Source organism: Talpa europaea, assembly GCF_964194135.1.
Source record: "Talpa europaea genome assembly, chromosome: 11".
NCBI classification, from domain to species: domain Eukaryota; kingdom Metazoa; phylum Chordata; class Mammalia; order Eulipotyphla; family Talpidae; genus Talpa; species Talpa europaea.
The window spans coordinates 82052506-82077972 of record NC_140078.1 but is presented as its reverse complement, the minus strand read 5'-3'; the positions used below and the strand labels follow the sequence as shown (position 1 = coordinate 82077972).

The following is a 25467-nucleotide window of genomic DNA, read 5'->3' as shown; positions in this document are numbered from 1 at the left end:
GAGCCCCGTCTTCTCGTCCCTTCTACTCCTCCTGGAATGACAAACTACCCTGACTATTACAGGTGGGAAGGAGGAGACGCTGGCACCACCGGCATTTAAGAAACGATGGGCGTGGTGCCCCTTCTCTGCAGACAGCAGCTGCAGCTTCCTGGCAGGCCCAATTCAATCTTCACCACTACAGCCAGAAACCAACGAAAAAGGAAGTCTCCCTCCCTCTATTGTCACATCATCCCTTCCTCTCTGCCCCCCCCCATCAGCCCCCAGCTCACCCACATTCTCTCTCTCTCTCTTTCAAGGGTCACCTCGTCTATGAAACGTGTTCTAGCAGCTCCTGCGCCCAAGGCTAAACCGCAGACCTGTCCTTCACACCCCCACTGCACCCCCATCTTTGTCACATTCTCTTCATCTTATTCACGCTATAAAAGGCATTATCGGGACAATTCAGGGAGAGGTTCCTCTGCGCCACAGACAAAACAGTGTCCTACGGATGTTAACTTTCCCAAACATGACAAATGCATTGTGCAAGAGAATTTCACGGATGGATCCGGGGGAGAGCTGCCACAATCGCTGCCAGCTCGCCAGTGGTTCGCTGTGAAGTAAAGACATGCAAACCTGCGGGGCTGTGGAGGGAGCGCGGAGAGGGAGGGGGCGTGGAGGAGGCAGGAGAGAAAAGGAGCGCGTAAGAAGAAGGGGCAAGTGCAAAGCGGCAAAAATTGACCACCGGCCAACACTGGGGAAGACGCATGGGCGCTCCCTGAACGCCCCTCGCACTGCTGCTGCAGACGGAGAGAGGTGCAAAAGCAAAGTCGGAGGAAAAGGGAGAAAAATGGCTACGAGGGATGCAACAGCGGAGAACTTATCCATTTTCAAAGACAACCCTCCTGCAATTGCAGACCTGCCGGCGGTAAGTCCAACCTTAGGCATCGATTCTGCTCTTAGAAATTGCTGTGGCTTTGTCAGCGCAGGAGAAAGTAAAGTGCCTGGAGAGAGAAAGGCGAATGAGCTGGAAGTGCAGTGACTGGACCCCCTTTTATCTCCTGGCGGGGTGTCTGCAGAATACCGGAACAGCACCTTCCAGAACCAGCAGCTTGAACACTGGGCAAAATGTCTCACTTTTCATTAAAGCAGGTTTCTGGTCCGATTTCCATCTCTCATACTATCTCCCTGGCCTTCTTCTTCTTCTTCTTCTTCTTCTTCTTCTTCTTCTTCTTCTTCTTCTTCTTCTTCTTCTTCTTCTTCTTTTTGCTACCTTTGCAAATAAGTCATTTATCTTGTTTTATGGGTGGTAGATGCCGCAGATACAGAGCCAAGAAGGGATGTGTGCTAATTGGACTGTCTGCCTCTGCCAGAGAGGTGAATGATGGTCCCTTGTTCAGACTGATGGCATCCAAATGGCTGAAATCACTACAGCTGATTTATGAAGCCATCAATAAAGGCTGCCTCTTCTCCCATTAACATAATTAAGACAATGAACTACTTCGGAGAAAGGAAAAAAGACAAGATCTGCACTCAGGGCTCAGAGAGTAATCACATTTAAAGTTGCATCAATCGAGATGTGAACAACTAAATCCGTTGGGCTCTTAAACTCCAAAATGAATGCTCTCCCCTGCAGAAAGGCAAAGGACCCCACAAAGAATGAGTGTCCCTTACCCCCAAAAGGAAACACAGCAAGCCTCTGCAAAGCAAGACAAGAGCAATTTTCTTCAAAGAAACAATTAACTTAACCTTGAGAATTACCCTCATAATACTCTGCCCTTGGACTGGCAAACCCACCCAGTGCAAACAAGCAGGAGAAGAGAGGCCACCCACTAAGACTGATCTGTGTAATCCTTTATGAAAACCAGGGGAAGTACAGAAATCCAGCCTTACGAAATAAGGGGTAGCTATTCACACTGCCAAAGCTTCCTTTATTTAGCAACAGGCTAGGGTGCTCCCTGGATTCTCCCTCCACACCTGTCTCAAGGTGTGTAGAACCGTAGGGGAGAATGAGCCATGCCAAAATACGCCTCTTTAGTACGAGGAACATCTTGAACTGATTAGTTAAGAAATGGCAAAGGAAAACCTCTTGAAAACTGAAAAGTTACTCTTTTGTAAGAAACATTCATATTTATAGGGGAAATATCATTTGTAAGGGTGTCACCTCTCTGTACCAGGAAGAGATGACCAAATCTCTAGAAACTCTTGTCAAGAGAGAAGGCCTTGACTTAGATCAGAAAAACAGACATTCCTGATTTACTGAGTCCTTCCTAACAGCCTCTTTTTATCTCTTTTGTCTTTAGCTAGAGTTGGTATCTAAGATGGAAGCTCCATGCGGTGTCTTTGTCAGAGCTGGAAGAAGTTCCTGGAAAAAATAACTCCATTTCAGAGTTACTCAGTTCTTCTGGCTCTCTCCATGCATACATGTTATTTAACATGTTTGTTTTTCTCTTCATTACCAGGAGAGGAGTCGTCTCAGTCAAGAACCTAAAAGGCTAGAAGGGAAATGATCACCCCCAACCCAATAATTCATAAGGAAAGGTGTTCGTTTAAAAAATTATTGGAGGGCCTCCCTTGGTGGCGCAGCGGTTGAGCGCTGGGCTGCGAGGCTGCCCACAGCCTCTGCAGTGTCGGTTTAATCCCCAGCCACCAGTGGGGGTCCCACATGGCGCGCAGACCTCTCCTGCCGCCCGCTGCTCCCCTCAGCAGTGTACTTCGGTCCTTCTGCCTGCTCTGCTCCCCGCTCTGGCTCTGGTGAATTCTCTCATCCTCCCGCGCTTCCGACTGTACCCAGTGCTTGGATAAATAAATAAATAAATCTTAAAAAAAAAATTATTGGAGAGTTTGAAATAAACGTTTTTCCAAGAAGATACTTACTACCTAAACAGAGATATATCTGTTGAAATTGAGCCATGTCCCCCTCAGAGTCCCAGACTTCAGCTTGCAGAAGAGAGTGAGAGCTGTGAAGTGAGCTTCACCTCTTGGCAGCTACAGCTGTTTCCTCGGGCAAGCTCATCTTTTTCTCCACCATAAAATGGGCAAAACAAGAACTCCACGCTCCTAGGTTTTTTGTTAAGTTTCAAATTAAGAGTGTAAAATGAGTCCAGTGTCTAGATGGTCACCTTTGCACAGAAGACCTTGCTTCCCTACGCTCATCTACACTCGCCTATCTGAGTCCTTGTCCTGAGAACACAGCGTGGGGCACCTGGGTGGTCCCTCCCAGTGCTACTGGCAAGAGCTTGCTGGCATATTGAGAAAAAGCCATGGCGAGAAGAGCTAGAGCTCTCTACCTGGGAGTGGGTGAACCTGAATATCCCCAGTTCTGCCTTGGTGGGAGCACTGTTCTCGGGGTAAATCCTGGGCCTTCCAGCCCTTTTCATAAAATCCCCCCGCTTACAAGAAGGAGCTGAACACAGCAATGTTCACCTCTGCACATTCATATCGACCCCTGGAAACTTAACCTAATAATCCCATAGCATCAAAATGCCCTGAGCTGAAAATGTCCACTCTATTATTGTCTACAAAAGTCACGAAGTCGCAGAGAGACAGCAGGACAGCCACCGGCTACTGCTAACCGCCGAGGAAGAGCAGACGGCCGGATCCGGGAGGACGGGACAGCTGAGTGTGCGCGGGTGATGATTCTGTATTTTCCCTTCCACCAGGCAGCTAGCACACGGATGTCTGTGTGCCTGAGTCTCTCTACCAGGGTCAACAAACCGCAGCCATGAAGTAAATCTCCACCTGGTTTTACAAGTAGTTCCGTAGACACACCCCTCTTTCCACGAGGTTGCCTCGCCAACAATGGCCGCACTGAATAGTGACACCAGAGACAACGAAGCCACAAATACTTAATCTGGTCTTTTAGAGGAAAAGTTTGCTGTCCGTGCCCTAGGCTATGCATGTATTATTTTTATTTTTGTATCTCTTCATTATTGAACTTGAAAACAATTTACATTTTTATTTCAGGGAACATACCTATGACTTTGGGCATATGCCGCCAATACATTTTGCCCTTAAAATGGGATTGATTTAAAATGCAATCAGCAGGGGTGGAGGTAGCATTTTCACCCCATACCTTCAAAGTAAAATGTATATCTACTATTTTCTTGCTGATTTAGAATGTGCAAAATGGAGTGTCAAGATCTATTTTTGAATTTATTCGACTGAAACAATTTAAACAATTGTGTGAGGGATCACAGACACTTAATTATCTCAGCAAGCTTTTCTCTCAAAGTATGAATTTTGCCTGACATATCCTTGATTGATGGGCTACGCACCGGGTATCCTCACATCAGGAGCCTCATTACCTGGGGACAGCCCAATCAACTCTGCCATGTAAGTGTTTTAACCACAATCTGCATCCCCCAAGTCCCAGCTACTCAATGGAATCAGATGTACCTTCTGGAAGGACTCCATTGTTCTAGATCTTCTCCCATCTGAATCTTTCAATTGGAGTTTAGACTAAATCCCCGAAAGATCGCATGTGAGAGGGCCTCCCTGGTGGCGCAAGGGGTGAAACACCGCACTATGAAGCAATCCGCAGCCTCTGCAGCACGAGTTCGATCCCCGGCCGGCCAGGGAGCAACCCACATGGCGCAGCAGACCTGTCTCGCCCGCTGCTCCCCTCAGCAGTGTATTTCAGTCAGTCTGCCTGTTCTGTTCCCCACTCTGTCTCTGGGGAATCCTCTCAACCCCCACGTCTCTGGCCTATACCCCGGCTCTTGCATGCATGAGTAGATAAATTCTTAAAAAAATAAAAACTAAAAGAACTCATGTGGGAATCCATATGGACCCACAACTACCACACCCTCCTTACTTCAAATTCAAGCACTCTACTTTCTACCCACCGCTCCTGCATGTCCAGCTCATTCAGTCTCATCCCCAGCCCTAACCAAGAGACACAGCCCCTTGACCCTATATAGTCCTCCTCCCTGGCAGCCTCGGCAGCCTTATTTCCCTCCACAGCCAGGAGTCCAAATTGACATTTAATTCCCAGCCACCCCCTCACTCTCACTCATTATTCTCTATCTCTCTCTCTCTTCCCTCCCACCCCTTGTGCTAAAACAGACTTCAGCTCTGATTTAATCCAGTTCCTTATGCTCCCCAAGCCTAAAACTAGAAGCTCAACTTACCTGGAGATAAAGAGACAATGTGCTAACTGGTCTCACTTTAAAATTGTGATCTAAAAGTCATAAGCGCCCCCTGCTGGCGGGTGGCAATCCTACCTCCTTTTTCCTCTCCAAGACAAGTCATGTGCTTAACAACCTGGGGCTCCCCAGTAATCCCCAAGGCCCGCACCCCTCTGCTCTGCCGGCCCTCTGCTACAGTAGATGAACTCTCAGGACAACTCTTCTTCCTGTGCACTGAATCCTTGCTCACCGACCCCAGCTCCTGCAGCCAGCTCCGCCCCCTCTCCTAACCATTTCCATCAGTATTCCAGTGCCTGAAGAAACCAAGTCTCCCAATTCCAGATGTTCCTCCAGCTTCCACCCACTTTTCTGCTACCCTTTTATGCTGAAATGCCTTGAATAAACTATACCGCATTAGCAATTTCTTCTCGTTGTCTTTGATCCCACTCCGATCAGGACTTGACAAAACCAAAAGCAATTTGCAGGTCTGATCTTTTCTAACCCATCAGTAGCAATTCATCACTGCTGAAAACTCCTTTCTCCTGAAACACTCTCTTTGTGTGACCACCATGACATCACAATTCTCTGGTTACTCTCCTACCCACTGGCTGGCCCTGTTCAATCTCCTTTGCTGGATCCTTCTCATCTCCTGGTGTCTAAATATTGGAGTATCCCAGGACTCAGTGGTGGGACTGCTTTCCCCTACAGCTCACCCCCTTGAGGAGCTCATTCCCATTCTGTGGCCTTGGACACCCTCTTTGTTGACCTTCACTCAAGACTCAGTCTCCTATACCCAACTGCCTACACCTTCTCTGCTGGTGGGTATCTCACACTTAATAGCGCCAAGTTTGAATGCGTGACATTCACCAACTTCTCCAATCTGTTTTATTTATAACCTTCCCCTTCTCAGGGGTGGGGAATGGTGGTCTGTTACACTGGTTACTCTCGATAAAATGTAGCTCCTGGAATTCACACTTTTGTAGAATCCCCCCCTCTTCAATCTGGGCCATGTGACTTGTTGTAATCAACAGCATGGGAGTGACACTGTGCCAGTTTGGAGTCTCAGCCCTCAGAAGGCTTATCAGCTTCCACTTCTGACCTCTTAGGAACGTCACGTCACCACACAAGAAGTCTGACTACCCAGCTGGACACAATGTGGGAAGGATACATGGGCAGAGAAAAGTCCAATGATTTCAAGGAAAGAGATAAAGGCTCAGCTGTTCCTGCCAAGTCCAGCCCACAAGCAACCCACGAGCTGATGACAGGCACATGACCAGCTATTGGCAAAACTAGAACAACCGCACAGAGGAGCCCAGTCCACACTGCAGAACTATGAAGAAATTGGTTATTGTCTTAAGCCACCACATTTGGGGTAGTGAGTTCCTCTGCAACAGATAACTGAAACAAATGGCAGCTGTCAATCTGCCTTTAGTGTTTAGGAAATTCCTCAACAAGAATCAGCACCAGGAGGTACTAGTCACACTCTTATCAACCAGCAGGTTTCCTTCTTTACTTGTGGATAGTGAGATCCGGCTCCTAACAAGGTTGGCCGTTGGAGGCGAGCTGTTAAAGCTAACGAGTCAGCAGGCTGTGGCCAGGCAGACAGCGGGCTCACTCCTGGCTTCCCGTTTTCCTTGTTCCTTCCTTTTTAATCTTCTCAAGAACACAACAGGAAATAGAGAATGCCCGCCTTAAATCTTCCTTATCATCTCCTGCGTTTTTCTGTTGCTCTCCTGGCCTTTGCAGACCTCCAGAGAATCAAACACAAGGCTCATACCCCAAGCATTCATGTAACAAGTGAAACCCAGAACATCTATCCTGGACCGCGATTCTGGCTTCTCCCCCTCCACTTTCCCAACCTCACCACAGTGAGGAGAAGGTGAGCAGGGAAGGCTGGGGGAGCGGGGTGGAGACACCATCATGTAGTTGTTCACAAACCCGGTGGGCTATGCCAACCTACCTTGGTCAAATCCATTCCAAGTTTGAGTTGTGAAATGAGATGAAGAATTACACTGCGCTGATCCTCCATGACGCCCAGTTCTGTCTCCTCCTGATCTTCAGTGTCACTTTTTTCATCTTCGGACAAAACCAATTCAGGGCCTGAGTTTGGCTAAAAAAAGATCATCAATACAAATCACCAGCCGGCCTAGCACAAGTCAGAAGCACAGTGTATGAACCCACACGCTTAGCAATGGCAGGAGCCCAGTCCGCTCTACCACCTCCCACCCCCCACCCCCAAGAAGTGTTATCTATAAACTAGTCCTATTGGTTAGGGGGCAAAAGATGATGCTTTTTTTTGGGGGGGGGAGGTGCATGCATGACCTTTTGGGGATGCTTTAGCTACTGCACATGTCCTCTCATCTTTCCCAGTAGCCCCTGTTAGTTCTGACCTAAGGACATTCCCTAACAAAAGCTTCCTCCACTTTCAAAAATCTTTAATATATGTACACAGATGGGTCTAGACCCCCTTATGCTGACTACTCCTAAACAATGTCTCCTATCGGCTTGCATGAAACCCAGGACGCTTTATATCTATCTAATATAAATTTTTCTGCTTATAAGCAAAAGTCAGATACCCTTGGGAGTGAGGGAAATTACCTGATTCATGAGAAAATTTACTGAGTCAATTTCTGCTTACATCAATTAAAATCACCATAGCAGGTGTACAAGGCTCAGAATTGGCATTAACTTGGGAAGAAAGACATGGAAATGGAAGGCAAAACTCTGAAATTTGATGCTGAGCTTTGTGGTTGCCAACAGGCCCGGTTCTTCCCAATGCAAGTTTATTCATTCAAGCGCTTGATTCCAATTTTTCAAATTACATAGAAAACAGGCAAGTTAATAAACAACATGTGCAGGGGGATCAGTGAGCACATTTTCCAATGCCCAAGTATTAGGAACTCTGGCCCAAATGCAAAGTTGCCCTGGGAATTCTGCTGAAAGAAGTAACCCCTCTACTGATCCACAGGTATCTATGTCCTCATGGTATGCGCTTAAAGGCAAGCACTGTTGGTTCTGATTACTCATGACATGTCAGACCGAATACACTTCATAGGCAGAAATGCAGGAACTCAAAGGTATTCACAATCAAAGGCCACAAGCTTCCCCGAATACCTGTAGAGAAACTAGTAATTTATAAACCTCATTATACAGAAGCACCCTGTGTTATCTAAAGGCAATTCTAACATGCAAGGGTATTTTAGTGATTGTCCAGCCTTTCATCCATGTGCTGACCATGTCTTACCACACTCCATGGAGGAAACAGTGTTCCTGGGACAGGCATTTCAAAATTTCCACTGAAATAGACATTTTCCATTGACATACCTCTCAAGTGATTCTCAGTCACCTTTGGAAACACCCCAGTCCTGAAGAGATGGCCGGGGAGCCCTTCGTGCAGCCTCCAGGCCCTTCCCCCTACCAAAAGTCAAGTTCTCCATTTCGTGCCACGAGATTCTCCAGCCCCATCCCCACGTGTATTATGGGACCTCACTGGCAAGTTGATTTTCTAGAAATATTAAGAGAACTAAAGATCCCAACCCCATCCTACTTCAGAGAAGACTAAGCAGAGGGAAGTGTGGGAGAGATGGGCTACCCCCATTCTCCACTGGGACATCGGGGACAAGACCCCAGCATTTAGTCAGTGCCCTGAGGTCACCCTGCCTTTCCCTCACCGACACCCCATCTGCCGTGCCTGCAGCACCAAGGCCACTGCAGCTGAAGCGAGGGGAGCAGGGCTAGCTCCCCGCCTGTCCTCCTTGCTCTCCCCTCCTCTGGATTTTAGTTTTAAAGTGCGCAGGGGTCTCACTTCTCTGTGCCTGCTCACTTCCAAGCAGATGCCACTGAAGGCAGAGGTGATGCCTTCGAAGGGCAAGGGGCTGCTGCTGCTGCTTTCTCTGAGGTGGCCTGGTGGCCGTGATCTGTATCTGCTGACTTCCCTCCACCCAGGGGCAGCTTGGAAGACAGGGCAAGGCCTGGGCCTCTTGGTTTGGGAGGAAAAAGGACGAAAAAAAAAAAAATCAAAGCTGTCATCTTGTCCCCAAGGGGGCCAGGTGGGAAGCAAAGTCCTCAAACATCCGCCCTAAGAAAGGTAGCTACATTTTGAGTGCAGTTATTCCTGCTCGAAATTAGTTGTTCTCACAAAGTCCTGACTGCAAACTAAACCAATCAATAGGTCAAGGGAGGCTGCCAAAAGCTTTCTGAAGCAAAGAATGCAATGATTGCTCCTGAACTGTGATTTCCCACATGCCCACAAGCCAGCACATGGAGAACCTCCTTCCTTCCCACCCACGCACACACTCGTGTGACGTGTTGACAGACCTCCGGGGACCACGCCTCCCCCTGCTGTCTGCCCTCCTTGAAAATTAAGTCCAGCTGTCCCCGACTTCCAGTAGCCAGGAACCTTCCATCAGACCCCACCCCCTGACACTAAGGCTGCAGCAGCGTGCACACACCCTCTCCAGCGCTTCCCGCTTCCATCAGAGCTGCATTCCCCGTGTCTGAAGACGCCTCTCAGACCCTGCTCCAGCAGAGAGAATCAAGGCTGGTACACAGGCCCCGAGGCTGACTCACTCCAACAAGACCGGTGGCCAGAGCTCCCAGGGGCCCTGAAGTCCCGCCGAGAGAAGAGAGGCCCTGGGGGAGCCCGGCACACTCCCTTGTTGGCATACATCCTTAGCAACTGTGCCCAGCACCCAAACACAGATCCAGCAGTACTTCTGTCTCCCACGGCTTCTTAGAACTTGCCCTTTTCCTTATGATTTGCAAACAAATTCTAACCTCAAGTAAATAATCAGGGTTAAACAGAAAAAAAGTTGATTTCTTTTATCACATTGCTGGTGAATGGCTGAAGGACAGTCCCACCCTGGAACTCAGTCCATTGGCAGAAAAGTGAGACAGATCCTCCTCGTGGGTACAAGATGGGGGGCTGGAGGGAGGGGTGGATTAAAAAGGTGAGAACATTTAACAGGCCCTCAGTTTGAAAGAGGCCAGCTGGCAATGTCAATATAAATGTGTCCACATCCCCAAAGCACCCAGCATTAGCAGTTCTGCAAGAAATGGGGGGGGGGGGGGGAGTTTGATGAGCCAGGCTTTGATTGTAAAGGCAAAAATCCCTCCCTTTTAGGGTCAAAGGAGCCCTTGATTGTGCCACATTAAAGTGAAATTGAAAACACTGAAACTGTCACCTTGTCTAAGTGCTCATTTCCATAATCAAGCCCCTGGGCCAATCCACACTCACCCTTCCTCTCTCAAAAAATTCTGTTTTATTCCTGGTGCCTCTGCTTGCCCACAACCCTCTAATCTTTGTGGATTTCTGCTTTGGAAAGTGTAGAGGGACCAAAGGTGGCAGGGGAATGTTCCTCCAAGAAAACATAAAATGAGAAATGGGTTTAGAATGCTGAGGAAGTTCATCAGGCTTAAGGAAGACAAACCTACACATCTCCCGCCCCCCAGAGATCTGTGCCAATGAGCCAGCCCAGTCATAAAAATGTGCACAAACTTGAAGATGAAATGGAATGAGAATAGGTTTTAAAGAGAAACAGGCATTGGAAAAATGAGCTTTTCAATAAACACAAAAATTATGACTCAATATTTCTACCACATGAGCACCTCAGGGCATATGGTGTGACAAAAAAAACCAAGTGACTCATACCTATTAGCAAATGAGGGGAAGGACAAGTAAATCTGATGGATTAAAAAAAAAAGCTTCAAGGGTAGGCGGCGGGATGGTGGGGGTTAGGAACACACCTTGGTGACACAGCTGTCACCTGAGCCCCAGACAAGGGTTCTTCATTTGAGTCCTGCGGATACTCCTTAAGATACGTTACTACCCTTGATATCTGCATAAAAAGTATGTCACTGAGCATTTTTCCTCCTCGGAGAGGAACTGAAGGAAATGCAACCCCAAGATGGGTTACTTTGGCATGTGGATCATGCTGAGGTCAATCGAGGCCCTTTGGGCTCAACAGAAACTTTGGCCACTCCCATAACTACCTAGAAGAATGAAAATTGGGGTATCTGCCAGAATTAGAATGTTTGCCGGGAATCACACTCCTACCAGAGAAACCTAAGTAAATGGCAGAGCCAACAGCTAATTTCAGAGCATTCTGTCTTTGTCGTATGAGTCCTTCCTCTTTCCTGAAAGCCCCAGGTCCCTCAGCCATCACTCAGCTTGGGACAGAGGCCTGCACTTTGTCGTTTGTTGCACTGGTTTTAGAATCAACACCCATGTAGCGTCCTCATATGATGTAATTAAATGTGTTCTTTTCTCCTACTAATCTGATGTTAATTTGATTGCTTGAGCAGTCTGCTAAAAATGCAGAGGGGCTGGGGAGGGGGGTGATAATTCCTCTCCACTCCTATTGCTCCCCTTGGGTTCTTGAAAGGACACCTGCCCCTGGGCGGACCTCGGGCCTCTCAAGAGCCAGAGGGTAAGAGATTACACAAGAGAAATGAAAACTTAGGGTGGAAAGCAGGTTGCAGCATCTGCAGATGTGACTCTGCCTTTATCAAAAACCTCTACACATAGTAAAAGCAGGTTCCCAAGAAAGCCATCTCATTCAACACGGGCTGTTTTTATTTTTTTCTTACCAATGTTGTAATGGAAAGATTGAACAAAACATTATTTGAGGACCTGCTGTCTTTTATCTAGTAGGAAGCAGAACACCCATGAGATTCTGGCTGGCGCCAAAGCCAGAAGCAAACGCGTAAATTGTATTATGTTAGGTTTATGTGGGTTCACAGTCTCCCGACGGGGACACAGCATAGGGGAGACCTCGAACTTTGCTTTCATCTCAGCTTTTCAGCAAAAATCTTAATACTTCAATACAAATGCAAATTCCAAGCAATTGAAATTCCAATCTATTTTATTAAATACACAGATGCAATATAACTACAGGTTGGATCAGTCTAGGAAAACCATGAAACAGATATTTTTCTTCAGAGTCCATTGGCCTGTCACAGGCTTAACTCCACCCACGCCCCTCAGCCTACTCCCCTTCCCAGCACCCCACTCCTGCTTTGCCTTCCCCAGAGTGTGGACATCCAACCCATCTTCACAGTGACATGGCTTTTCTTAACTCTGTCCCGCCCAGAGCTGGGACCCATATAAGCAGCTTGATCTATTAATGTCCCTTTTACTTGTAAATGTCAAATAACCTAGTGCCTTGATTCAGAAGACCGAATCCTTGGATTCAAGCTGATAGGAGAGAGGCATATGACGGCTCACCACCCAATCTTTTTTTAAAAGAGCTTGTGGGTTCACAGTCTTGTACAGGGAGCTCTTCCATGCCAGAGCCCCTAAATCACAAACACGCAGGTGACAGGGTCTGCTTCTGCAAGGATTAGGGTGGGATCCTACAGACATCTTTTGCCCAAGCAAATAAGCATCCTAGAATAGGTATTCTACAGAAGTAGACAAAATCTACATTATGAAAAACATAGCCCACCGAGTTCAAGTAATCTGCAACGATCCTGAAAATCTGCCCGACCATGGACAGAAAATAAAGTCAGCGGAGAACGAACACCAGCTTCCCTTCCAGCGGTCAGCATATTGCAATCATTTTTAAAGCCTGGCACCTCGCCCCCACACTGTCACCTTGGCACAGAGGCACTGGGGTGAACTGACCTTGGTATTGAATGACAAGGACCGAAAGACATCCAGACATTGCCTTTACAGTAAAGTGGGGATACCCATCATGTCCAAAAGAATAAATATCTGATACTGATATGGGCAGTGGGGGAGAAGCCCAAAGCACCAGCCTCATACTTTCCAATATGAGGAACGCCATGATAGACAGCGGCAGGGCAAAGGAGTAACTAGGGGATGACATATCCAATGTGACTCACTTCACAATTCCAACAACTACACAGGACATGCAACAACATGTAATAATGGCCACCAGGGCAAGTGCATGCTTGGACACCAGGCACAAGAGCCAACAGAAGTTGATTTACCAAAAAAATGAGTTTCCAGGAAAATTAAGCGTGTCAAGTTGAGACATGGAGAGTTTAGAGCAGGTAAACGCAGAACAAAGGGGATGAATAACAATCAGTGACCACAGGAAGAAAAGCAAGGAGCGAAGCATCTACAGGTACAAATGCCCTGGGATCAACTTACTAGACCAGTTTTTTTCCCCCGATCTAGTGATAATGGTATCACTGTTGATGGCATTTAGGGAAGCCATAAGACCGAGGCTCTCTCTCTCGTCATTCCCCCTTCTATCTCTAGTCATTTTTTTTTAACTTAAATGTGTACAGGTATATTTAGCCAAATCATCACAATTATCACTTGATCTTCACAGTGTATCATCACATTAGCCATTGTTTTACATCCTAAGAAGCCCCGTCTGACAGCCCGAGGTCACGGAAACTGGCATAGCTGCACTGGAAGGTCCAGTCCATCTTGGTACATAAACTAATAATATCAGCAAAACCTGGGGCATACAAAGATGGCCAGATGGCCATGAAATTCCACTTGGCTTTTCTGTCACTCATTCCCCAGTAAGAAATGTATATTGCATGATGCCCAAGTGCAAGGCACTCACTATCACATGCTTGGGAGAAGTATTTCCCCTGAGGACACACACAGACATAAAGATTCGTCATAGGAACGTAAAGCGGCCGCTTCGGATGACCTACTGTCCTTCCCACACTTAGCACAGGTGGGGTTTCTCCTCCTGAAGCATCTCTTGCATGCCTGTCTCTGATTCGCCAGAAGTAGGCCATCTTGGTTGGGTGGGGTGTCCCTCAGTTGAATGGATGGTCGTCCTCCACCGGCCAGCTGTCATGCCAAAGAACTTGATGTTGGACACATGTCTTCGGGGGGCGTCCTGCACAGCTGACGGCCCGGGGCCCTGCTGCAGGGCAGCTGCTGAAGGCACCTCACATGTACCAGCCTCTATGAGGGGCCACATCCAAAGCCAGGCGACCCCCTGTGCCGTGAAGGCCACCACTGGATTTAGGGTACCTTATCTTGCCATCTGGAGGTAGGTACAACGAGGTCAGTGTAGTAGGGAGTCCTCGATGTTGAGAAGTTGGCTCTTATCCTCAACAGATTCAGGTCCAAGCATGTCCACACAGCAGGCTGGTCCCAGCTGCCATTTTGGAGATGCTGAGTTGGTCGCCACTGACATCACAATCCTTCTGCCGCCTCGCAGTGGACGCGCTGGCTTCCTTGCGCTAACCACACATACACACACATTTACCACACTTGGCTCTCATAGACTGGAAGGACAGATGCTCTTCCCGAGCAAAGGGGCCGACCTGCAGAAAGGTTAATTTTAAATAAAACACACCCTGGAAGGGAGAAGGAAGCGGCTCCGGGGGGGGGGGGGGGAGGCTGTGGGGGGCATTCGCCATTAGCCGCGACAGTCAGGAGCAAAGGGCACCCGGAAGACTCATGTCCCTGACGAACATCCAAGGGAAGCATTTGTGGGCAAGAGCAGCCACTGCCCCTTTCTAATTTCCACAAATCTGCTTGGAAACCTTCTTTAAATGAACAAGAAAATAGGAATTGAGAAGGGGCAAAGAAAAACCTAAGGAAAGTACCAAAAAAATGGAAAAGGAAGCAGCAGCAGCAAAGGGAAAGGAGGCAGCGATTGTGCTGGGCCGCGAGCTGACCACCCGCATGCGGGAGTGGGGGGGCCGCCAGACACGCCCTTGGGACCCGTCAGCAGCAGCCTGTGATGGAGAGGGCTTAGCACCAGGTGCTGCCCGCTGCCCTACAACACTCTCCGTGAGCCGAAGCCCAGACCTTTCAAACCAAACCCATCACTGAACAAAGTGGTCAAGAGCTCAGCAAGACTCCCTGGAAGGACAGCTCTGGGGGTGCAGGGGCAGCCCTCATTCTGGTATTGGGGCAGCAGCACAGGTCACCTTTCCAAACCTAAGGGAAGCTCATTAGCAGCAGGATAAAAGTCCTGAGTGGAAAAGGAGGCTGCAGAGGCAGAAGGCCATCACCACAGTCCTGGGAGGCAGTGAAGCACTGAGCTCGCCCCACAGCACCAACCAGGATCTCAATCCTGAAGCCTCTACCTTCCACCTGTCAGGTTCCGTCTTCTCACCTACGAAAGGGAGACTGTGCCACCCACACCTTAGGGGACCGAGAGGCCCAAAGACAATGAGACCCAGAAAACATCAGTGCTGGGCACAGGAAATGCTTAGTGAATGGCCCCACTCAGCTTTCCCGTGGGGTACATGGTGGAACCCAAGGGCATGATGTTCTAGAAGCCATGGCCCCATTCAGCTTTCCCGTGGGGTACATGGTGGAACCCAAGGGCATGATGTTCTAGAAGCCACGGCTTCTTCCTTCTAGCCACCCCCCACCACAACCCCTCACCCCACCCCCAGTAATAGCTTTATGGAAGCTGTATGAGATGCCCAAGCTCTTCTACTAGGCCTTCCCAGAAAGCAGGACACTGGATCTGGAAGACCCAGGCCATAAGGTAGCATCACCTGTGCCAGGAAGGGTTAAAAACAAAAAACCAGGCCAAGTGTCTCATGCAGACCTGGGAACCACATGGGACTAACGCAAAGCAGCAAGGACAAGCTGTCGTAGAGTCAGAGAGGGCAAGCTGTCGATCAGCCCGGAAGACCACCTGGGGTCAGAGATGACAGAGCAGTGAGCCTGCTATTCAGAGCTACCCAAGTTCTTCAGAGGCCAAGAAAGGTAGTGAAAAGATGCCCTTGAGACCCCCTCTTACCTTCCTGGCCTCTGGGAAGAAGGAGAGCAATGGTTTAAGGCACATCGGACATAAAGGTGGGTAAGGTGTGTGGAAAGCTGGCAGCAGACCTCAGAGAGTGATCATCATCCCAGCCCACCCTGAGTGCCACCATTTGCAAAGAGCCACAGTTGACACTGACAATGTAAGGATGGTTAAGACCTGGCCTCTGCATTCAACAAGCTTGTCCTCTGCTCGAGGAGGAATGCATGGCTCACTCTTTCTCGTAGCCCTGATCTCACCAGTAATTTCAACTCGGCACTGGAGCCTTACTTCAAGCCCGACCGCAGGAACAGAGACGACGCTGCCTCCTTAGCAGGGGACACTGAGTACTCTGTACAAGATCAAGCACATTTTTCGAATTTTATTGCTGCTGTTGCTCATGCTCCTTCCCACAGGAACAGGATTGTCAAATCTCTTTTGGAAAAGGAACACTGACTATTTAAGGTTGGCTGCGTAGGGCCTGGGAGATCTGGACTTAGAAGCCAAATGACCATCAGGGCGAGGACAGCTGTGATCCATCACCCCAGCCTCAGGAGTGGAGGGTGTGGCTATGTGGTCTCAGCTTATCCTAATTCAAACTCTGATGACAAAAAACTCGTCTAATTCAGGTTTTCATTTCAAGAATCCCCACACAAAGTTTGGTTGCATAAGAGGTGCTCAATAAAAAATTAAAAAATGAATAAAGGGGCCTCCCCTGGTGGCGCAGCGGTTGAGCGCTGGGCTGCGAAGCTGCCCGCAGCCTCTGCTGCACAGGTTCTATCCCCAGCCACCGGCGAGGGTCCCACATGGCACACAGACCTCTCCTGCCGCCCGCTGCTCCCCTCAGCAGTGTATTTCGTCGGTCTGCCTGTTCTGTTCCCCGCCCTGGCTCTGGTGAATTCTCTCGCCCTCCTGTGCTTCTGACTGTACCCAGTGCTTAAATAAATAAATAAATAAATAAATAAATAAATAAATAAATAAATAATTTTAAAAAATGAATAAATACAACTAGAGAAATGAGGAGAACTTGTGCCAGGCCCAAATCCAGATTCACAATTCAAAGGGCAGTCCTAAAAAGACCACATATTCTCTGATTCCATTACTGTGAAACATTCAGAACAGGCAAATCTAGAGACACAAAGTAGATCAGCAGTTGGCAGGGGCTGGTGGATGGGGAGAATGAAGGGTAGAACGGGGTTTATTTTGAGATGCTATTGAAACAGTGAAAATGCTCTAAAACTGTGGTGATGCAACATGCATTCGAGAATATATTAAAACTCACTGAGTGGTACACCTTAGATGGGTGAAGTGTACGGCATGTGAACTGGCTCTCAATAAAGCTGCTATTAACAACATTTAAATAAAAAATAGAGGACACCTGAAGCAACTCAAACAACAGGTCAGAAGGAAGGTCGTAACCTGGGTGGCCTGAGAGGCTTGTGCAGAGGAGATGGACCCTGGGCTGGGTCTCACCAAACACAGCACTCGGAACAGTCAGGGAACAGCCCACAGAAGGAATGAGGCAATGGGAGGGAGTCTCGCAAGGTGGGCGCAGCTGGTACATGGCCTTGATCCTATGACCGGGCTTGGAGAGCCCGTATGACACCACGGCTTTGAACAATTTATACACCAATAACTTCAAAGTGTGTATCTCAAGTCCAGCTCATCTCCCCTGAAGTCCAACTGTCTACCCAACATCTCCCCTTTAGCTATCTGTGTAGGCACAATAGCAGGCTCCCCAAGGCATCCATGTCCAAATCCTTGAGGCCAGGGAATATGTTACTTTGAATGACACAAGAGACTTTACAGATGTGCTTAAGAGCCTTGTGATGGGAGAGTATTCTGGATTATCCAGGTGAATCCAATAGAATCACCCTAATTTCTAAAATGAGAGAATCCTTTTTGGCTGTGGTCAGAAGAATATGCGCCTATGGAAGGATAACCAGAGACAGACCATGGCTGGCTCTAAAAATGAAGGGTCTACAAGCAAAGCATGCAGGCAGCCTCTGGAAGCTGGAAAGGCAGGAAGCAGACTGTCTCCTAGCCTCCATAAAGGAACACAGCTCTGCCAATACCCAGCGAGATTTTAGTCTAATGAGAATGGTACTAAACTTCTGACCTACAGAACTCTACAGTAGTAAATTCATGATGTTTTAAACAAGTCATTCTGCAAGTTTGTTAGAACAGCAACAGAAAACTAATACACTATTTAAGAGGCATAGTATAGAAAACAGACCCTTTGATTTACACCTCCAAGATGAGATCCTCTCCATGTCAGTAAATGCCAACCTTATTTTTCCAATCACTCAAGCCAAAAGCCTTGGCACCATCCTTAACTTCACTCTCTTGCTCCTGCTCTACCCCTATATCGCACAGCAAATCCTGCAAATGACACTCAGAATCTGTTTCTCACATCCTCACCGCAATGGCGCAAGCCACGGTCATGCCTCACGAAATTACTGCAGCAGCTCCCCATCAGTCCTTCTCGACTCCTTCTCCAGTCTGTGTCCTCACAGCAGCCAGAAGGCATCTCAAATCATTTAGCAGATCATGTAATGCCCATAACTCAAAACCTCCCCACTCCATTCAGAAGAAATCTCGAAGTCCTTACTGCAGCCTTAGAGGCCTTCTATGATCTTGCTCCATTACTCTCATATTCTTTCCCACCACACCACAACCCTTGTTCAGCCTGCCGGTCAGTACCTGACACCCTCTGTTGCTGGAACATATGAAGTCCACACCTGCCTCAGGGCGCACCTGCCATCACTCTTCTTCCTCTAGATCTGTGCATGCCTGACTCAGATCTCGACTCAAAGATCACCTGACCATCACCTGAGCTGGCACCACTGCCCACCTCTAGCCATCACCGTTCACTCCTTCCCCAGCTCTATTCCTCCCAGCACTGATGGCGCTCAACTCTACCACACACGGATTTATCACCTCCCCCAGTGGAATGTGAGCGTACAGGAATCAGGGCTCTTTTGTTCATTGTTGTGTCTATCAACAAAAATACCACCTGCTACTGACATTTTAGTTGAGTGAGAAATGAAATCATGCTCAGGTTCTCCCCGTGGAAATGAGGAACAATGGATGATTTTTAAAAAGCTGAAGAATATTACCCAAGTCCCAAGAGAATGAATGATTAAGCAACAGTATGTCTGTAGACAAGGGCGATGAGCACTAGAACCATCCTGGAAGATTCCTGCAGTAAAGGTTACTGGGGTAGTGCAGGTAAAGCATTCTCTGTCCTTCTTTTACCTGTATTCAGTCAACAGACATGCAATGCTCAAAGGTAGATACATTAGTGCCGGATGGCAGAGGAATGGCCTCAGTCCGCCTGGATCTGCCGCCATGATGGTTTCATTTTTGGTCCCCACTTAGAGAAGATCAAAGTGTAAGCTGCGATGGGGGTACAGGATCCATGAGAGAAGCCTAATATTAAGTGGCAAGGACATAAAAAAAGGAAGCGAGCTGTGATGGTGGCAGGTGGAGCCAGAAGCAATACTGGCCAAAAATACCTACAGGTAAAGCTTAATAAATCACAGGCAATACAAAACAGCTAAGCCTTATACAGGCAGGTAACACTGAATGGGGAGAAAAACTATTATATCTTACCCTCTCGCCCCGCTCAGTGACCCACATTCACCTAAAAAAAAAAAACAACCTCCAACTGCGCCCTGAGTTCTGTGTTTTATCACCATCCTCTTCACTCAGGCTTGAAGCCTGCAGCTTCATAGACACCTCCCTGCACCCCAGCCTCCAGACACCCACCCACCCTTCCTTCCCTCATCTCTGCTATCGCACCCTAGACTGCAGACACATAAATGTATGATCCCAACACTTCCCAGAATATCTTTCTGCTCTGGACTCCTCCTGTGAGAATTTGTCTTGCATCACACCACCAGAACATTCTTCCCCAAACACCCACTTGCCCAGAGAAAACTATCCACTCACTCTGCCCAGCTGTCCTCGACCAGACCCCTTCTTATTCTCTCCTGCTCCTCACCTAAACTTCCTCCAGCCCAGACAGCATCCCACAAAGTAGCCACCAGTCCTCTGTAGCTATTAAATGAATTAAAGCTAAGTGAACTTTAGGATTCAGTTCCTCGATGGCACTAGCCGCATTTTAAGTGCTCAGAGGACACACGTGGTGAGTGGCTACCTTGTCGATCGGTATAGAAGGAAAATGCTTTTGTGATCTTCTGGACAATACTGCCCTGTATTTTAATATCATCCCCATTCATTTCTACTGCTCCCACCATTTGTATTTCGCTGCAAAAACAGCACCCGAGCCTTGAGGCAGGTTCTGAGGGCCCCAGATCAAGAGCCCTAAAGCCCCTGATAAGTCCCCAAGTCACCCCCACATCACTGCCATATCCAGCTTTTCTTAACTCCGTGGTACTATAAAGCTCAGCAAGACAGGTCACTTTGAAATCCACAATTTCTAATGAAATTGTGAAGCAAGCTTTACAAACACCTTTGCCTCAGGAACAAAATGAAGGAATGCTGTCCGTGGGTAGCCAATAGTAATAAAATAATTGTGTGCTAAATATGCAAAGGAATTCTATGTATGATTTGCTTCTCTCGCAACCGCTGATGGCACACTAAAAATAGAATTCTGGCTTGCTACATCCATAGTTTAAATTATTACTGCTTTATGCTTTGTGTGGGTGATGGATTGCTTCTGCTTCTGCAAATGCCTTTATTCAGAAAGTAAACATGATGAGACAAAGTCGATGGCACCACGTTAGTGATTCTTTCAGACTTGCTTGATGCCACTAATTGCTGGATTGCCTTGCTTTTTCTACAATTATGCATAACTGTGGGTTTGTACTCTAAGGGAGGGACAGACAAAAGAATGCCAAGCAACAAGGGTCTGCAGAGAGACAGCAGGGAGAAACACTAATCAGATCTACTTAATGTGTGGTCCCTGGACCTGCAGCCTCAGCATCTCCGGGAACTTGACAGAAATGCAGACCAGGGCTTCATCCCAGACTTTACCACGGAAACTCTGGAGCTGGGGGCCCAGAACTGTGTAATGCATGTTTGTTTTTAGCTTTCATTTTTTTAATTGAAGCAAATTTTTTCTATGATGCAAGGTACAGTTCTGCGAATTGTGATAAATGTATTACTAGATCGGATGGCATTTTTTTATATCCTTAACAATTTTTAAGTGTCTTATCAGTAGTGCTAGTTATATTTACATTGCCATGTAACAGATTTCTAGGCCTCCTGTGCAAAACTGAAACTTTTTGCCCACTGAACAGCTCTATTCCCTCCCTACCCCCAACTATGTTCTACCAAGCCCTTCAGGGGACGTGGCTGGGTACCCATCTGAGAAGTACAGAGCAGAAAGCAGCAGGCATTCAGGGGGCCTGGCACCTAGGGAATACACAGCAGGAGATGTTTCTGGTCCCTCCTGATTCTCTAACCCCTTCCCAAGTGTGCGGGTGTCGACGAGGCACTGCCTTAGATGCCAGGAACAGCAAACAAAGATAGGGACATCACTTTGCTCAAAAACTTGTGTAAGCACAAGCTGAAGAAGGAAACAGTATTGCTCAACATTAGAGCAGGTTCTGGAAACCTTACTTGCTGGCCCTAAAACAACTGAAAAACTATCAACTTCGAAGAGAATGATTTGCCTCAGTGGACACACCAGGAGGCCATTAAACGCTGACATTGAATTTTATCTGTTTTAATCATGTATGCCTCTTACCTGAAAATTCCTGATTCTCCAGTGGAAATTTGGGGAGGGTATAATAACCCAAAGGAAATAACCAGTGGCATTGCTAACCACAGAATAGTTTTGATTTACACGTCATTAAAAGCAAGAGGCATTTACTCTTCTTTGCAGGCTAAAAGGGTCTGCATCATAAATAATGGATAAAGCAAAGTGCATTAAGAACTCTTCTGCAGAGAGTGTTCACTCCGGCGCGCCATGCAGAACACACATTCATGTACTGGGCACACATCAATATGCAGTTGTATCCCACCCAGCCTTCAAGAGTCAAAACCAGGCAAATCCACTTTTTTTTTTTTTTTTTTTTTTTTTGCGCTTCAAGGGGTAGTTTCTGGATTACGCCCTCTGGACTGACATAAAATGCAATGATTTAGTACTTCAAACATATCAATTGCTAGGAATTTTAGAACAACCCAAAGTTAGGCAATTTTAGACTTTCTGCTTTTCTGAAGAATGGCTCAGACATATGCCTACTATGCCCCAATTTCTGGAAATATTAACAAACCAAGAGGAGAGCAATGCAAGAAAACAGGCTCCAGTGTTCTTCAGGAGAAAAAAAAAAAAAAAAACACAAAAACAAAACCACCCTGCTCTTAAGTCTATGATGAGGAAGCACTAATAAATGCTCCATTAAAGCTACAATCTCTAAGACACTTTTTGGGGGGTGGGGGCCGGGAGGGGAGGGATTGGGGTCAGAATGGGGCATGTGCAGTTGTATGGGGGAATATAAAAATAAAATTTATTATTAAAAAAAAAAAGCTACAATCTCTAAAATCCCATGCAGTGACTTTTGGCTCAAATAATAGGCATTTTATCTGCTTTTTAATTTGCATTATACATCCATTTTTCTAGCCACTGTGACAGAGGATATTGTAAGAAAGTTTCCCTGTGCTTTTATTCAAATGTGAACTGATACTCAGGATCTAAGAGGGCAGCTGTAGCAATTTCATATTTTTTTTCAAATATCATTCACTGCCATAAAATTCAAATGAGGCTAACTATGTCTTCTACTTTAAAAACTGTCACATTATCATACTCTGCTTTGCCCTGCTCTCAAACACTTCATATGATGAGAACTTCAAGGGGAAATCTGAGAGCGCTATCATCACCCCAGGTAACATGAGCACTTTGTGGTGAGGACTATTAGTGATCAGAATTGTAGGATTATTATTTAGCCCAAAAGATAGTGAATTTTAAGGCATAAATGGACTCAGGTAGGACTTACATGCTTCTAAATACTAAATTTGTGTTTTTGTGATTATAGCGCACTCTGATGCACAGAAGATCCATTTTTCCAGAATTAAATAGCCTATGGCGACTGGGTTCTCTAACACTTGGCTAGAGATTTTGACAGGATATTGTACTCTTGAACAGTGAGTCTTCATCCCATTCATAAAACATGATCATGAATCACACTCCTCACACAAGTTTAACTGGATACTTTATCATGACACACACAATCCTATGTCTTTGAAACAAACAAAAAAAATTTTTTTTAAAGATTTATTTTTATATAAGAGCTGGGGTACAAGCCAGAGGTGCTGGAGGGTGAGAGGATTCACCAAAGACAGGGCGGGGAGCAGAACAGGCAGATGACCGAATACACTGCTGAGGGGAGCAGCGGGCGCAACAGGAGAGGTTTGCTGCGCCATGTGGGAATCTCCCTGGCCGGCCAGGAATTGAACCCGCACTGCAGAGCCTGCAGACAGCTTCACAGTGCTGCGCTCAACCTGCTGCGCCACCAGGGAGGCCCCCAAACAAAAAAAATTTAACTTCTGTCTTTAAGTGCTTTATTTTTGTTTTTTAAAAGATTTATCTACTTATGCATACAAGAGCTGGGGTACAGGCCAGAGATGCGGAGGGTGAGAGGATTCACCAGAGACAGGGCAGGGAACAGAACAGGCAGACTGACTGAAATACACTGCTGAGGGGAGCAGTAGACGAGACAGGAGAGGTCTGCTAGCCGTGTGGGTATCTCCATGGCCGGCAGGGATCGAACAGGCACTGCAGAGACTGCAGACAGCTTCACAGCGCTGCACTCAACTACCTGCGGCACCCGGGAGGCCCATGAATTTTTTTTTAAAACAATGATTTTTCAAGTCTTCCTCTTCCCACTGCCAGGTATCAATTGTATAAACTGCCAAAGATGACTTCATGGTTTCCTGTCTGCTTTAATGCTGAGGCCCTTGGGAGGCAGTGAAAGGAGAGGACTTAGTGATGTACAGGGGTAGACTGGGGGAAAGCAAATCTGAAAGGTTTCACCGTGTACAAAATACAAAGTCAGTTACTTTTCTGCCAATAATGCACCCAGCTGAGTTGACTGCTTTCCTCAAAGGGAGCAATTTAATGACTCATTCTATTTCAAGCCAGTTTGATGTCCTATTTCCCTGGTACATTTAATGTAGTCAGTGAATGCCAACCAACTTACCAGCAGTGATAGCCTGCATAATGGCCCAAATACGTCCAAGTCCTATTCCCCAGGACTGCCACCAGGTTAGATTACAAGCCCATGGGGGAATGAAGGTTGCATGTTTGTAGTTGAGGTTGCTAATCAGCTGATCTTCAAACAGGAGATGATTAAAGATTATCAGGGTGGACCTAATGTAACCACAAGGTGCCAGAGGAGGAAGAGGAGGCAGCAGAGCCAAGTCACAGGAAAGTGTGACTATGAAAGCAGGGTCAAAGAGACACCAGGGTTCCTGGCCCAGAACATGAAAGAAGAGGGCCACAAGCCAAGGAATGCAGGTCGCCTCTGGAAGCTGGAAAAAAATCAAGAAAACTATTTTCCCCAGTACCTCTAGAAAGGAAAGAAGTCTTATCAACACCTCTGTTTTAGTGCAGAGATCTGCATTAGATTTCTAGACTACAGGGTTTAGGATTATAAACGGGTTATTTTATGCTCTTGTAAAATTGTAGCAATTTCTTTTTTTTTTAAAGATCTATTTATTTATTTATTTTATTTATACAAGCACTGGGTACAGTCAGAAGCATGGGAGGGTGAGAGAATTCACCAGAGCCAGAGTGGGGAGCAGAGCAGGCAGAAGGACCGAAGTAAACTGCTGAGGGGAGCAGCGGGCAGCAGGAGAGGTCTGCGCGCCATGCGGGACCCTCCTCCAGTGGCCAGGTTGCAGCCGGGGATCGAACCGGCACTGCAGAGGCTGCGGGCAGCCTCGCAACCCAGCATTCAACCGCTGCGCCACAGGGGAGGCCCTGTAGCAATTTCTTACAGCAGCAATAGGAAACAAATACAACCTATATTTCCTTTATTTCTCTATATGCCAGACTTCCTCTGGTAGGCAAAACTGGAATATGCTGCTAAAATCAGCCCACCTGGGTATTTCACCTTATGCCACCTGGCTGGCTGATTTCGGAACTTCTTCAGAGAACCCAGATCAGACAACCAGCAAAAGAACTGCCTTGATTATAAAAATAGCTACATCTGGAGACGCCCTAATTGAGTACGTCATTAATGAAAACCCTTTGTAAACCATGTGTCATCACTAATAGAAATTACTTTGTCACAACAATTTAGACCGAGACTACTCTTTTGAAAGACTATCAAGAGAGAAATGAATCTCACTTAAGGAACCCGTAACAACAGATAAATTTAGGGGTTCCTCAATATACATATTGCTTACAACATCGGTAAGACTAAAAATATTCTAATAAGGACTTACTACTGAGTACCTACTATGTGCCAGACACTGAGCTGCACACTAAAAAAATATGATCTTATATAATTCTGCACTATTTCCATCAGAAAATTACTATGCTCATGACCATTGACAATTCACAAGCCTTAAGAATCTTACTCGGGCCTCCCCAGTGGCGCAGTGGTTGAGCGCTGGGTTGCAAAGCTGCCCGTGGCCTCTGCGGTGCCGGTTCAATCCCCGGCTGCTCCCCGGCCACCGGAGGAGGGTCC

At 47.0% G+C, this 25467-nt stretch overlaps 1 protein-coding gene across 2 annotated transcripts in view; it reads right to left on the bottom strand.

The window, feature by feature from the left end:
• The window catches only part of OSBPL10 (oxysterol binding protein like 10), a gene marked incomplete at both ends in the record, with an annotated part of 223312 nt that overhangs the window by 12972 nt on the left and 184873 nt on the right, over positions 1-25467 (bottom strand). For both annotated transcript variants that reach the window (XM_084248144.1, XM_084248145.1), the window contains one exon: positions 7066-7215. In XM_084248144.1, the coding sequence (XP_084104270.1) occupies positions 7066-7215 (150 nt within the window). The remainder of the gene's footprint in view (positions 1-7065; positions 7216-25467) is intronic.